This window comes from Aquila chrysaetos, chromosome 8, assembly GCF_900496995.4.
Source record: "Aquila chrysaetos chrysaetos chromosome 8, bAquChr1.4, whole genome shotgun sequence".
In the NCBI taxonomy this organism is placed as follows: domain Eukaryota; kingdom Metazoa; phylum Chordata; class Aves; order Accipitriformes; family Accipitridae; genus Aquila; species Aquila chrysaetos.
The window spans coordinates 32546868-32561140 of record NC_044011.1 but is presented as its reverse complement, the minus strand read 5'-3'; the positions used below and the strand labels follow the sequence as shown (position 1 = coordinate 32561140).

The 14273-nt window shown below is 43.8% G+C and overlaps 1 protein-coding gene across 3 annotated transcripts in view; it reads left to right on the top strand.

The window, feature by feature from the left end:
- Nucleotides 1-9052, top strand: part of PLCB1 (phospholipase C beta 1) — a 412867-nt gene extending 403815 nt beyond the window's left edge. For 2 of the 3 annotated variants that reach the window (XM_030022429.1, XM_030022430.1), the window contains one exon: nt 5745-9052. In XM_030022429.1, coding sequence (XP_029878289.1) covers nt 5745-5975 — 231 coding nt within the window. In that variant the 3' untranslated portion in view covers nt 5976-9052. The remainder of the gene's footprint in view (nt 1-5744) is intronic. The other variant, XM_030022431.1, reaches the window with a different exon arrangement.
- The last annotated feature ends 5221 nt before the right edge of the window (nt 9053-14273 follow it).

Sequence of the window (14273 nt, the reverse complement as noted above, 5' to 3'; positions counted from 1 at the left end):
AGATGGGTTGGACGTGTTTTCCCCCACAATTTCCCTTTCCCTTGGGCTGCCAAAGTGAGGGGGAGGAGGATGGAAGCAGTGCTGCTTGTCGGCCGGCTGTGTCGCCGCCTCTTGTCTTCAAGCCACAGAGGCTGGCTGCAGGGTAGATGCAGTAGAATTTCACAAGGTACTGGCAACAGCAACAGCCCACAGAGGCATTCCCAAATTTCCTATGTGTGTGATAGGGAGTTTTAGTCCACTGGTTGTTTTTAATGCACACAGTAAGTTCTTTGCTCCTGACGCCTGAGGTCCTAGATGCGGTTGCCATTTATGTTTGTGTGGATACCTACTTCCCATGGCTTGAGCTACTGCAAAACTTTTCTTAACTTGCTCTACATCTGAAACTTCTGATAGCTCATTATTAGATTCTTATACTTCATTAGCCCAGCTTGTTTGCTTTTCCACAGTTATCTTAAAACAATCGTGAAATGAAAAAAAAAAAAAAAGATTCTGCAGAAGGAAAGATGTATTTCAAGTAGTGAGAAGGGAGAGGAGTTCAGTATTTGAAGCTTAAACTTGGGGACAAGATAATATGAAAAACCGTAATTGTGGAATAATTAAGGATTAAGGGGTTTAACGTATTTATTTTCTTTTTTAATTTTTCTAATTTTTTTTCAACTTAAACATTCCATGTGAACTGCAGCCCTCCTGGTAACTTGTGTTGGCAGCATATTGTGTTTTTCATGTGATCGTTTTATTTTTGTTCTTGGTAGAAACAGAAGTTCATGAGATCACATTGCAAGTATGCAAAAGTCTACAGGGGCTTGATCAGGATAGTCTAAAACCACAATTTCTGCTTCTGTAATTCTTTATTGATCACAGTTACTGTTTTTAATGCTCTGGTCACTGTTTTAATTCTATGTTATGCTATGTTATTTTGGTAGTTTTAATAATAACAGCTAGGTATAAATGCTATAAATAGTTTTAATAATACCATCCCTTTCCTTTTCTGAGTGCGTTTTCCTTGCTTTAAGCTGAATGACCATATTGATTTTCCCCTTCCACTTTCCAAGGAAGGGTTGCTGAGGCCTTTCACTGAATGATGACCCTTTCTGGAAAGCAGTTGTAGCTAAGGATGCTGAGGAGCCCTTTGAATTGGGAGGGAATATGAGTTGATTAGCTGGCTGGCCGCCAGGAGCTCTGCTCACTAAGGCACAGCCTTAGGCATGTAAAGCCCCGCTCATTTTCTGTCCCTATGGCTAGGGGCTGTGTTGGTTGTAGTGAAGGTTCAAAGGATACGGTGGCGTTCATCCAGGGCACGAAGGTGCGTGAGCCCAAGCCCCTCGGTCACCCACACTGCTTAATGGCTGGCTGAAGTCAAAAGGGTCCCTCAGGCACAGCTTCCCTATGGAAACCCTTGTGGGGTATAGCTAACAGAGGCGGGACGGTCACGGTCAAAACCTCACCATGTCTACTGTTATTTTGAGCAGGACAACTTGGTGGCCCAGTGCTCCACAGCCTGTTGTAAGCCTGTGCTGGTGTATGTCTAGTTTGATAAGCTATCATATAAACGGCATGGAGGAGAGGCCTTTCAAACCAGAGGCAGCTGAGGATGGCACCTCCTGAGCTTTGATCCCTACCTAAGCTTAATTTCTCTCCTTCTTCTGTATTTTGGGGATAATAATACTGATACTTACCCATTTTGTAAAGCTGAGTAAGTATCAGCTGATGTGTTTAACTAGCACTGTTGGGTAAAAAATAAAGGGTAGGTAGGTAGAAGCGTACATTCAAGAGTTAGAGCTTCTGGCCACAGCCATCAAGAGTGACTAACACATTCATCTCCTGTCCCCAAGGACCTCGCTGCAAACACTTAATGATGGTTCCAAATTTTAAGCTATTACCTCATTGCCTGTAAGTAAAGTACATGGCACTATGATTTACCTGAACAAGAAATAATATGTCCAACCCCTTGTGGGATACTAAAGCCGCATGGAGGTGACATTAATAAGTCATTTTTATTGGGGTTAAAGAGAGGACAGAGGATCTGTAGGAGGGCAGACAGTGAGACAACAGAAGGAAGAAGGTTGTTATGTGTTAATGGGAACAGTGGTCCAGATAATGATCTGCCCGTCTAATCATCAGTCTCATTTTCCCCCCCTTGTCTGGCTCCAAAATCCTAAAAGCAAGTGTAAGTCACCTTGTTTAGTAGCTGGAGAGCAGAGAAATGGGGATAGGTGGACTTGTGATGGGAAGCAACACAAGGGGACAGCAAACTGAACAGTAAGGCCACACAGGGACGGAGTCTGGTGGGGTGCTGGTTGTGCAGAGGTTTTTACTTACACGCACACACTGACATGGCAGTTTGTCATGCCATCAGCAAGTTAGATAAAAGACACATGACTACTGCTACTAATGGGAGGGCAGCTTCCCATTAGTGAATGAACTGTAATGTCCCTGTAAGGCCACAGAATATGGTTATCCTTCTCTAAGAGAAGGATACTGAGGCTTTTAAAAGAAAAACAGCTGGGTTTTTTGAGCCAGCTGGTTTTAAGCAGAAAACTTGCCTCTTTAACCTTGACCCACAGGTGTTTGCCAGTGTTGTGCCTGGGGCTGGTGGTTTAAGGAGAAACACGGCCAATGCACTGTGAGACTGTCGTGGGTTTGCAGGCCCCAGGCTTGCTGAGGAAGACTTCAGTGAGGGGTCAGGTCTGACAATGGGATGGCTGCATTGCACCCAGGCTCACCCGTTGTGCTCTTCATTGCAGCTGGAGTCCTGTGTGATAGCTTGGTGGTCAGGGAATAGGCTCTGAGGTGCTCATCTGAAGCCAAGCAAGGGGAAGGACTGACAGTGCCTTTGAAAACTAATTTTTACACACTGTTGCAGTTTTAATCAACCTTCCTTGTCTACTGTCTGCTCCTTCTCAACTAACTTCAACCTTCTCATGATTAGATATCTATATAGACTGTCTCTGGAGACAATGAAGAGAGAGAAGTAGCTCCAGATTCATGTCATTTCTATTAAACGCTCGACTTCGGGGGGATTATCCACTGGAGGCGCTTTAGGAGGTGAATATTAGACACAATCGCTATCTAACAATATGCTTATGGTTGCACTGAGTTCAGATAACGTTCAGTTTCTGAGGGATTTCAAATACTTCTATTGCTCTTAAACCTAATTAAGCAAATCAAGATTTTGAATGAACTTGAGAGCCAGGACATTTTATCTGACTTTTGATTTTACATACCTCCTTCTATACCTGAGGTGCCCAGAATTCACAAATTCAGTAATTCCATGTACGACAATGAGGTGGGGAGATGCAGCAGCCCATCTCTGACTCAGACTCTCCTGTATAAAGAAATTCATGCCCTTTTATAAACCTGTGTCTTCCAGTGCTTTGGAGCCTTTCACACAATTCCTAGATTTATGAAAAATATTGTATGCAGAGCTGCCTCTCCCTGCAGGAACTGTAACTGGCTTTGTGGGGTGCTCGGACGCTGCTGCAGATCTGCATCAGCAGCCCAGGGCCTGGCTGCAAACACTCCCGAACAGGAAAAGATGATGGCACTTGGCATGCATGGTGCACAGCATGCTCGGAGCCCGCTGGCAGGCACTGCCTCTGCCATCGCTGCTGTTTCAGATTAACGTTTGGCATAAATCTCCCTCTAACTGCGATAGCATCTTTGGGTAATTGTCATAAATAAACAGAAGAACTCATCTTCCCCTCCCTCCCTCCTGTTTTTTTAAGCAGTGAGGATATTTAGTAGTGAACTGTAACCGAAAGCATGATTTCACCATGATGGCAGACCTTTTACCTAGAACGTAATCTTTGGATTTGCAATATGACCTATGTGAGTGCCATGCTGCCTTCACTCTGAAGTAGAGACCAGCGCAGATGTAGCCTCTTGGTGGTTGAGAAGGTCACTGGGCAGCAGGAGTGGAGTTCTGGGGCTGCAGGGCCCTGGCTGTGTGCTGGGCAGTGAGGCCTGATCAGCATCGTTTGTGGGGTTTTTCCTGCCAACCATGCTACAGCACTGTTCCTCGGATAATACACATATTCTTGGAAGCATTACCAAAATGGAGACAAAAGGAGGATCCCTTCAAAAATGTGTATCTAGACATAAAGCCAGAAAACAAAGCAAGTTCAGGAAAAAAAGAAGGGCACCGCATGAAAGAAGGGTAGTGATTGTCTTAACAGTTGATGCAAATATATGTTTTAGAGGCAGGATGTATTTAATGGAACCATTTGTGCCTCAGACCCGGTGTTTGTCAGCACTGTGTCACTGAGGTGGGAAACTGAGGCCAGAACAGCAGGAAAATTGCCAGAAACAAGGCAGGAAATGAGCTTTAGCAGGGGAACCAAAAGGAAAAAGCCAGAACTTAGGTCTTGAGGAAGAAAAGCTGCAAAATTTGTCTAATTAAGGAATGTAGAACTAGACCAGGTGAGCTAAGGACGTTGATTTGCACATCAGGAGAAAGGAGAAGAGGCCTCACAAAAAGAAAGTCAGAGATGCAGGATGAAAACCAGGACAGAAGCATGGGGAATGGGATTGGAAGGGCTCAGAGGGAGGGGTAGCGGTAAAGTCACATGCTGTGGACAGGTCAAGGATGGTAAGACTAGTATAGGGCCTAATGTTCAAGTGAAAATTTGTACTGCCTGTTGAGAGCCGTTGCAACAGGGTGAAGGAGACTTGAAACTAGATAGGATAGACTCAGCATAGAGCTGAAGGATCAGAATTCATAGCACCTTTATGCCTCCTGGAAAAAAAATACAGCTCAAAATACAATTGCCTAAGAAACTATTGCAAAACTGCTGCAGCTACAGTTAGCAGAACCTGACTCCCTCTTTTTAAGAAGGTGGGTGGATGGATGGTTGGATGCATGGACGGACAGATGGATGGAGCAGGTTTGGCTTTGGAACTCACCCCTTTTGCTTCCTGCCGTGCTTATATTGGTCATGATGAAAAAATTGGCTTTGTCTTCAGCTGAAACTTTCATACACATTAACGTTTTTTAAATAACGGGTCGTGCAGATCCTAATATGCACTAAAAACAAAGGCTATACAAATAAATACTGGGAAAGGACCCACAGCTTCCTGAAGACCGATAGCCAGATTTCTTTCTGCATGCCTTTTGCATCCTGTTGATGATATAACACTTTTTCCCCAGTAATGTCCAAGACACATACTGTATTAATCAGATAATGTAACTTTCCATGATCTAGGCCTAAGAAATGTAATTTAACTTTTTTCCCTCCCTCTTTGACTCCCTTTGACGAATGACTTTTTCCTAATGGTTTCTCCAACCCAAGAAATCTGGCAAAAGTTATTATATTGTTCTCAGAGCAACGTTTGTGGTGCAATCAATGTGTGATTAGCTACCTGAAGCTTAATAAAGGCCTTGCTCTTTCAAAGGCTTATCCATGATCCATACTGCACATGAATTGGGTCTTGTGAAAGCCAGTAGGAGTATGGACACCAATACAGTTAAATCCACATATATGTTAAGGATTTGGGTACCCCAGGATGGTACCCAAAACCAGCCTTATGCACAAATGAGTGCACATTCCTTCAGCTTTGCAATGACTGCATGGAAATCAATAGGCGTATTGGATGTGTGGCGCTAATGGGAAAAAGAAAGGACTATATTCTTGCATCACGTAAAAATGCGTTCTTAATTTCCCCCCTGCCTCCTGTGGTACTTTCCCCATACTGTAGCACTGGTAGCATCAGATACACCTGAAGACAGCTTGTCTCTCTTGTTGTAGTTGCAGGTGGAACTTGATCAGGAATATCAAGACAAATTCAAAAGACTGCCTTTGGAAATTCTGGAGTTCGTACAGGAAGCCATGAAAGGGAAAATCAGCGAAGATGGAGACCACAGTTCTGCCCCCTCTTCCCTGGCATCTGACAGTGGAAAATCAAATCATAAACCTCTGCAAAGTGAAGAGGAATTGGAAGAAGATAATCCAGAAAAAGTGTTTGATACTACTTTTTAATTGCCCAAGAAACAATCAGTGCGCCAGGGCGCACCACTCCCTAGCTGCCGTCTCTGCTCTCCCAATGTGAGCTGCCACTGAAGCGCTTTGGGAGGCAGGAGGAATCTGCATTCAAGTGCACATTTCCCAAAAGGAACATTTTATAAAAAGTATTGTGCAAAGGTCTTCATTCTCATTCTTCATCTTATTATTATTCTAAAGCTTAGTGCAGTTGTAATGGGAAAATTAATGTTAACCATCCTCTCCCCTGTTTTTTCTTTTTTTTTTTTTTGGCCAATTTAAATGGGTAATTTTCTGGCCATGTTCACTGTTAAGCATGTTTAATGAAGACCAGTGTATTGTGCAGATTTCCTTTTGAAGTGCCAGTGCAAAGTACTCCAAACTAATACAGATCCTAGAGAATATTATAACAGTACTTAATCATATTTGTTTCCTTCTTTATAACTGCACCTTGACAGCTGTACCATCATTTTACATTTGCACTGAAACATGTAATCCTTTTTAGCTTTGCAAGCACTGGTGGCTTGCTGTCTTGATATTATGTTTATCACATGAAAAGAAATGTAATTGCTGCTGAAAATTCTTGGAACTGTGGGGACAAGAGGAAAACAAAGAGAAGAACTCTTCCTGGAGATTGTCGGTGTTTGTGTACGTCTGTGTTTGTTACACTGTGTGAGTGCATATATGTTTGTATATATATATATATCTATATGTGCACACACATCCGTCTATATACACACACAGCATGTTTCTGTTTGAAGTCAGCGTGGTCTCTTGGCCAAATGAAATGTTTCAGGGATATGTGAGTAGAGAGAATCTTTATGAAAGCTAACATCTGGGTTATACTGCTATAAAATAGTCATTGAATCATAAAATTCTTTTTGTGGTGTTAGTGTTGTAAATCAAAGTAGTTTTAGAATATAAATTTGATATATATTTTGCAGACTCAAAAGTATTGATTTTAAGTATCATATTTTAAGCTTACTGAATTTGATAGGATTATAAAATGTTTAGGACTACAGTATTTGAAATTTAACAGAATCTTCCATTATTTTTGCGACTGAGGTTCAGTTTTACTAAGGTCTGAAATTTAAAAGCAAAATATAAAAACCTGATCACTGTTATTTAAAAATGTATATTAATCCATTTAACTGACTTCTTAAAATAAGAACAATCAAAGTTAGTGTACTGTATGATATGCATGAGAGAGGTAACAGCACATTTTGAGAAATTTGTATCAGATGACAGAGAGACTTTGTGAAAGTCAGGATATTTGAAAAGGTAAAGAAATGCTATTCTCTGGATTCCCATAGTAACAGAAATAGGAATTATGAAACATTACAGACAGATTCTTATTTGTACCCAAGCCAACACATAATGCTAAAGGCCTTTCCCTCAGCCGTGTGGTGAAGAGGCGTCTTAGGGCAACGGATAAACTAGCTCAAAAGACATAGATTTGCATCGAGAGGCTTGATCCTGCAAACTCGCATTTTCCCACGCACCACTGGGCTCAGCGCGACTGTTCTGGGGAATAACGTTCACGTGCATGCTTGCGAGATCGGGGCCTTACTTTGTATTAAAAAGCAATCGGAGAAAGCAGTCAAGGGAGGCATTTTAATACATTGTAACAGTTAAGTTACTTTACTTCCATTCCCTCAGGATTTTAGTACTTTAAAGTAACTTATTATTTAAATTTAAGCAATAAAATATAAATCAAGCTTAAGTTTTCAGTTAAATAATGGTGTGTATATATATATAAGTTCAAATCTTGGAAAACAAACAGTATTTTGATGTTTCTTTTTTAAGCTTAGAGCAGAAAGAAAGAAAAATTGCATATTGTTTGGAGATCATGTTTTGGATTAAACTATTCTGGTTTATGATGATGAAATTAGTGAACATGAAATTCAAAAATCTGACTTTCATCTTAATGCTAGGAAAGGTGAATCCTCTGTTAATCCTTGTTTTGCACTTTGAAATCAATCTTAATCACTCATTGAAAACGTAGAGTCAAGATGTAATGCTGCATTTTTTAAAGTAAAAATGACACATTGTCTAAATTATTAAAAGAATAAACTGATAGCAGTGTTCACAATAAACTGAAGACTATTACGTTATAGAAACCATTGTACAGCGCAGGCTTTTTGGTAAAATCTTAGCTCCTTTGACTTTCAGCACTATGTTCCCGTGGACTTCAGGGGAGCCAGGACTTCACCACAGTCTTCAAAGAAACTTGGGCAAATACCAGTTAACCTTTTATTTATATTTAAAAATAAATAAATATACCAGTTGGATTAAATATACTATCAGCTGTAGTCATTTTACAGTACGTTTGTATTTGACCATTTCCTGTACTCACATTTTTTTATATCTGTACAGTGCCACTTTCTGCAGGTGTAAGGTAGTGTGTAATACTGTACATCTTGCATTGTTCAAACTATTTCAGTGAAACAGATATCATTTAATATTGATATTACTTGAACTAGAGTAAGATAATGAAAAAAGGGTCTTTATGATGTGCAAGTCTTGTGCCTTTTATGTATTTGCCTTGTTCTGTGTTGAATGTGTGGAAATGCTGTATCGTGGACTTTCTGCTGTATAGAATAGAGCTGTCTATATTAAATTAGGTCGTGCACTTCAGATATCTTTACACTACTGAAAATAGCTTGGTTTTGGCAGTATAAACAGAATTTTAAAAATTCTAATGAAGGCCAGACATTTTAGATTTAACATGTTCATAATTATGTTAATTAATGCTCATGTATTAGCTAAACATTCACTGAAAGATAACTAAAGGGACATCATTGCTTGCCTTTCTTTGAAATCAGTGTTGCTCTTGTACATTGTATTAATAGTGTCTGTGATTGATTAGTCCTTGATGATTTGCTTTCGAAGTAGGATGAAATATTTCAGTTAACATGTACATATTTTTCAGTTCTTCAATCTATGATTGTTTCAGAGGCATAATTCACATTTTTGTAAAAATTCTATGCAATTTTGTGGCATGATGTTTCTTCCACTTGTAATTTTATGTGCTTACATTACAGATCCAAAGGACAAATAAAAATTTCTTAACACAAGATGGTTGTTTTCTCTGTTCATTGACTCAAAAGCCTCAGTTGACTCAGGAGACCTTACTGACCTCGAAGACCTTTACCCTGGCCCCTTTGCTCCTGCGAAGGGCAGTGGCACGAGGAGTCGGTGAAGCTTCCCTGCAGGCTCTTGTGTTCACAGTGAGAACAAGAAATTACACGTGCCTGGGCACCCGCCGCCCCTCCCAGCAAAATGTGCATTTGCCAGTGCTCTGAAACAACGGGAAACTTTTTTAAAAAGTGCACGGCAGCCAATGAACTGGTAAGAAAATGTATTGGTTTAGAGGACAGGCTTTTGTAGAACAGCAATTGCATGATTTTCAGCCATACTGGTAAACTACCTCGACAAATTAGAGCAGCCTTACTTCTCTTCCGCTGCCCCAGCTGTTTCGCTGATCATCTATGCAATTATATATGTGCTGTGAAATGTACCTTTGCAGGGGCCTTCCACTGAGAGCGCTGAAAAATAAATCTATTCCATTGGCTTTTGACTTTCCTTTCCCCATTTAATTTACAATGTAAAAAATTATCTCTGGGAGAAGAGGTAAGCAGGTATATTAATCCAGTGTACTAAGGGATATACCTATTAAAATAAATAGTCTCCAAGGCAAGTAGACTCAAATTGCTCGCTAGAAGAGGTGTGGGGAAATGGCGTCTGATGAGGGGGATGGACATGGCACAGGCTAAAAGCAGGCAAGGAAGGGAGGAACAGAGCTGAAAGCCGAGCCCCTGAGTTTGACAGAGAGGAGTAAGCCTAGGACAGAAAAGGAGCAGGGGGGAAAGCGAAAGAAAACGGGGATGTTTCCTTCCCAAAGGAGGAGCAGAGTGGGGTTTGAAATCAAGAGCGGGGTTCACCAGGGCCGCGTTAGTGAGCTGCTTGTCGTGTAGCGAGGCAGGTGAGGGGAAGCAGATGGGACCACAGGGCGGGGAGGCAGCGCGGTGGTGAGGATTTGGGGAGGACGAGGGGGAGACAGTGACACCGAGCACAGAGGGAAAAGCCAGGAGGCCATGGGAAGGATTGGGAAATAGCCCTCGGCTCCCGCGGGGCTCAGTGAGGCAGGATTCTCACAGCCGGCCAAGCAGGCGACCTTGGCGTTTGTTGTACTTGGGCCACAGGAGACTGACTTGGCTGCTGAGGAGAGAGGGCGACAGGCTGGAATGTGTGGAAGAACAATTTGGAGGCCGACCAAGGGGAAGATGGTGTTACGGAGGCCAGGCAGCGAGGCCAGAGCTGTGTGCTCTCATGCAGCTGCGGACACTATGTGAAGCAAGCCCGTTGGGTTGCTGAATCTTCAAGTGGGTTCTGCAAATGCTCCTGGTGATGGCCAGAAGAAAACCAGTCTCACTACAGCAGCAGCAGTCTGCTACTATGAGCTAGGGAAGGTGACCAAAGACTTCACTTAGCCCTCAAAGTGGATGCTTTGGTAACTACTGCCAGTGCCAGGTTCCACCACAAGTAACTGATCCTCAGCTTTGTGAGCCTTACATAATTTCCTTCACAGTGATGCAGCTTCCAGGCGAGGGCTGGGGGCTGTCTGGATCCAAGTGAGGTGTTGGGGTGGGCATTGGGGGACATCACTGAGCAGGGCAGGAAGAGTTTGGAGTGGGTGAGCAGGCTGAAGGGCCGTACAACCAGGCCTCCTAAAACCTGGGCATGCAGTCGAACCCCAGGAAATCATTTTGAGGTAAACAGCTGTACCTTTGAAAGACATGAATGGGGGTTTAAACCCACAAGGACTACATCGTACCCTCAGACTTCAGGAGAGCCCTGAGTGTGGGAGCTGCGCAAGTCAAATCTGCCAGCCCTGGCTGAAGCACTCAAGCTCATGAAGCCTCTAAGTTTCAGCTACAAAATTCAGGTCAGCATTTCTTACTGACAGATTGGCTTCAACGACTGCATTTGGCTTGTTTAGGCACTCATTCAAAGACATCTTTCTTGCTCCAGTAACTGCAGAGGGAGTAGACGAACCTAACTCTACATCTGAATTTCACTTCTGACATCAGGCATCAAGGAGCCAGGTAGTTCCTGGCTATGGTAGTGTTACTTAATGTGAAAACAGCTAAGTCCTCTCCTGGATTTAGCCAGAAGACACCCGAATGCCAAGTGAGACCACTTCTGTGACCCTGCCATTTCCCATGGAGTTGAAACAGTTAATGCCGACCTCCCTTCCCAGCTCTGCCCAGACATGAAACTTCCTTAAATATGCACAGCAGGATTTGCTTGGCCATCATTAGGCCTAGGTCCTCCTCAGAGTCAGGGAATTGGCCTTACTCTTCTCTTCTTTAAGGGCTCAGCAGGAGAAAGAGGAGTCTCTGTGCAGTGAAGGAAGAGCTACTTAGCAGAAAGGCCAGGGCAGGAAGTTAAAGCCACATGCAAAAAGCAGCAGGTGATGGTCACTAGTGAAGTTAAGGAAGGTGACTGCAGAAACACATTTTGGGATTAGAAGAGGTCCTCTAAAGAGGGAGACTCTCCATGGGTGTGCAGTGGTAGGGCAGTTGGCTTGTGCTGCTTTCCACAACCTACTTCCCTTTTACTTCTTCTGAGTGGGTGGGTTTAGAGGTTCAGTTCTCAGGTTCCTTGGGATCAGTGTCATGGGGGTGGCATGACAGGTAGGTCGATCTGAGGGAAAAGAACCTGAAGAAATGAAAAATCCAAGTGTTCAGCTTGCAGACGGTAAAGAAGAAAATATTGGAGGTAACACCTTGACTATTGTATAACTGATACAATTTTAAAGGCCTGGGATTTGTGGAATGGTGGGCTGCAAAACATGGCAAGAGGTGCTAATTGTTTTGGTTGGATCCAAACCAGAGCAGGTAGAAGGGCTTTAAGTAGCACTGGAGGAGCCAAGCTCTAATTAGGAACAAATTGAAGCCAACTTGATGAATGTGAAGAGAAGAAATTTAAAACCTGCTGCTGTATCAATGGAGGAAGCCTGGCTAACGAGCAGAAGAGCTTGGCAACTTCCATCGCCGAGAACTGTGATGTAATCAGTGTTACTGAGCTGCAGTGGGATTAATTGGCCTGTTCAAATAAGTTATTACAGCCTGTGTAATAGGGATCAAATAATTTAAAAAGAAAAAAAGGTTGGGAGGGGGTAGATTGAACTTTGTTCTTTTCTTGGGTAAGATGAAGTTTAGTTGGTAAATGTTGATGCATTGATCTAATCTACTGATGGCAGGAGCTGCGAGCAGGGCAGGTGACTTGCCTTCAGCTGGGAAAGAGGTTACAGGTGTGAAATACTCTGTCCGTTGTTGTACTGGCATTTTCAGGAAGATGCAGAGAAAAGCCAGCTCTGTACACTCCTTGGGCTATAGGCTGATGGCTGAAAATTGGGCTTCACAGAAAAACCACTGGAGGCTGGTGGAAAGGCATTACACCAGCTGACGGATGGAAACTGGAGGCAAGCGAGTTAAAGACAGAGCACAATCTTCTTTATTTTCTTCCTTTCTGCACAAGCACACCAGAGATGATGAATTGTAAGTACCAACAGAAAAAGTGGATGATGCACTGCGTAGGATGGTGTCGCACCGTGTTACTCACGCCATGCGGTCAGTGTGGATGCAGAAGAGAGGAATGTGATAGACAAGCCAGACCAGACAATCTCACAGTGTCTCCTGGCCTTAAAGTCTGTGAATCTTACCACAATGTTCTTCTACTGGAGGGTTTTTTTCCCTCCAGGAGGAGACTTTCACATGTGATCACCTAAACTATTGTGATTCCCTTTGGAAAGGCTTTGTAATATCCTCTTAATTGCCAGGGTCAGTAAAGCAACCCTGAGCATTGTCTCTGTGGCTCAGCCATATGGGATGTCTCCCAAAAAACAAGCCACCTCTCTCCATGGGTGTAAATCAGCAAAAGCGTGGTATCCCAGGAGCCCTCAGCAATAAATAAGAAAAGTCAACCCAAGTGCTCTCACGGCTCGCCGCCAGCTGAGCAGAGCAGATGAACTCCCTGGCTGGAAGCTAACCCAAGCCATAAAGTCTGTGGTAAGATGCATCTCTGACTCATAGAGTGCTGCCTGTTGGCCTCAGGGAAACAGCTGGAGACGCAGCCCCAGCGAGGAGGAGGAGGAGGAGGAGGAGGAGGCAGCAGTGGCCATGGCGTGCGGCGATTTCCATCCAAGGGTGCAATGATCTCAGCAGAGAGCTCAGTTCCTCGAGCCTCCCTCTCCATCTAGGGGAATAGCCTCTCCTGATGAGAAGGGACTTCTAGAAGTAGGAAACAGCCTGTGTTCCCTTCAGTAAATAAATATTATGCCCTGCTTTCACTTTGCTGCTGCAAAATGCTCCCTCTGGTCATTAAGCCCAAGACAGCAGCCCGACCATCAGCAGGCCTGTTAGCTGCTGTGATTTATGAGCTGGAGGAGACCACAGAGGCCCCTTCCCGCTGTCGCTGCCTTCTGTGCCTCACTCAGAAACCTGCAGGCGGCTGCCAGGCCCAGCTGGAGAAGGAGGGAAGGGGAAAGGTCCTTCCCTGCTCCCCAGGAGGTATTTTTCTGCGGAAGTGCTGGGTGGGCAACAGGGCTGGTAGCCCCTCGGCAGGGCTGGGGATGGCGCAGAGCTGGTGCGAGTGGCACGTGCTGTCCTGCGTCACCTGGGTTTGTACCACGCAGGGAGTGATGCCGTGAAATGCTGCTGTTTCACAGCACCCCGGGCAGTGCAGGGGCTCTGGGCAGCGCAGGAACCCTGGGCAGTGCAGGCTCTCTGCTTGCTACATGCTGCTGAGAAACCCCACGCTGCCTCTCTTGTGCAGGACCCAATTTAGCCCAGTGCTTTGGAGCATTCACCAGTGAGTGTCACCTACATCTTGTTGCTATTAGCTCCTTTCATTATATTAGGGCCCTAGAAACAGGAAGAAAACACCCTGGTATCGACTTGATAGCAAGAAAATAATTGCTCTGCTTTCCCTGAGGAAATCCAGCTTTGGGTGTGTGCTCTCCCTTTGCACTGCAGCTTTCCATGAAAAGCAACTATTTTCTATTGCCATAATTTAAAACCTGTATCTGGCTTTACAAATTCCTGTTCCCTCAGCCCAGTGACAGATCGAGGAGCTGTGATAACTTTCTTGTGTCAAAGTAACTAATGAGAAGGAAATTATCTGGCTCTCTATGGAAATGCTGCTGTTCTCAACTCCTTGGGGGATGCTGCAGGTCCCCGTCTGCAAACAGACACCACGACATGCTGTGTGACAGCTGCAGACCGGGGCACC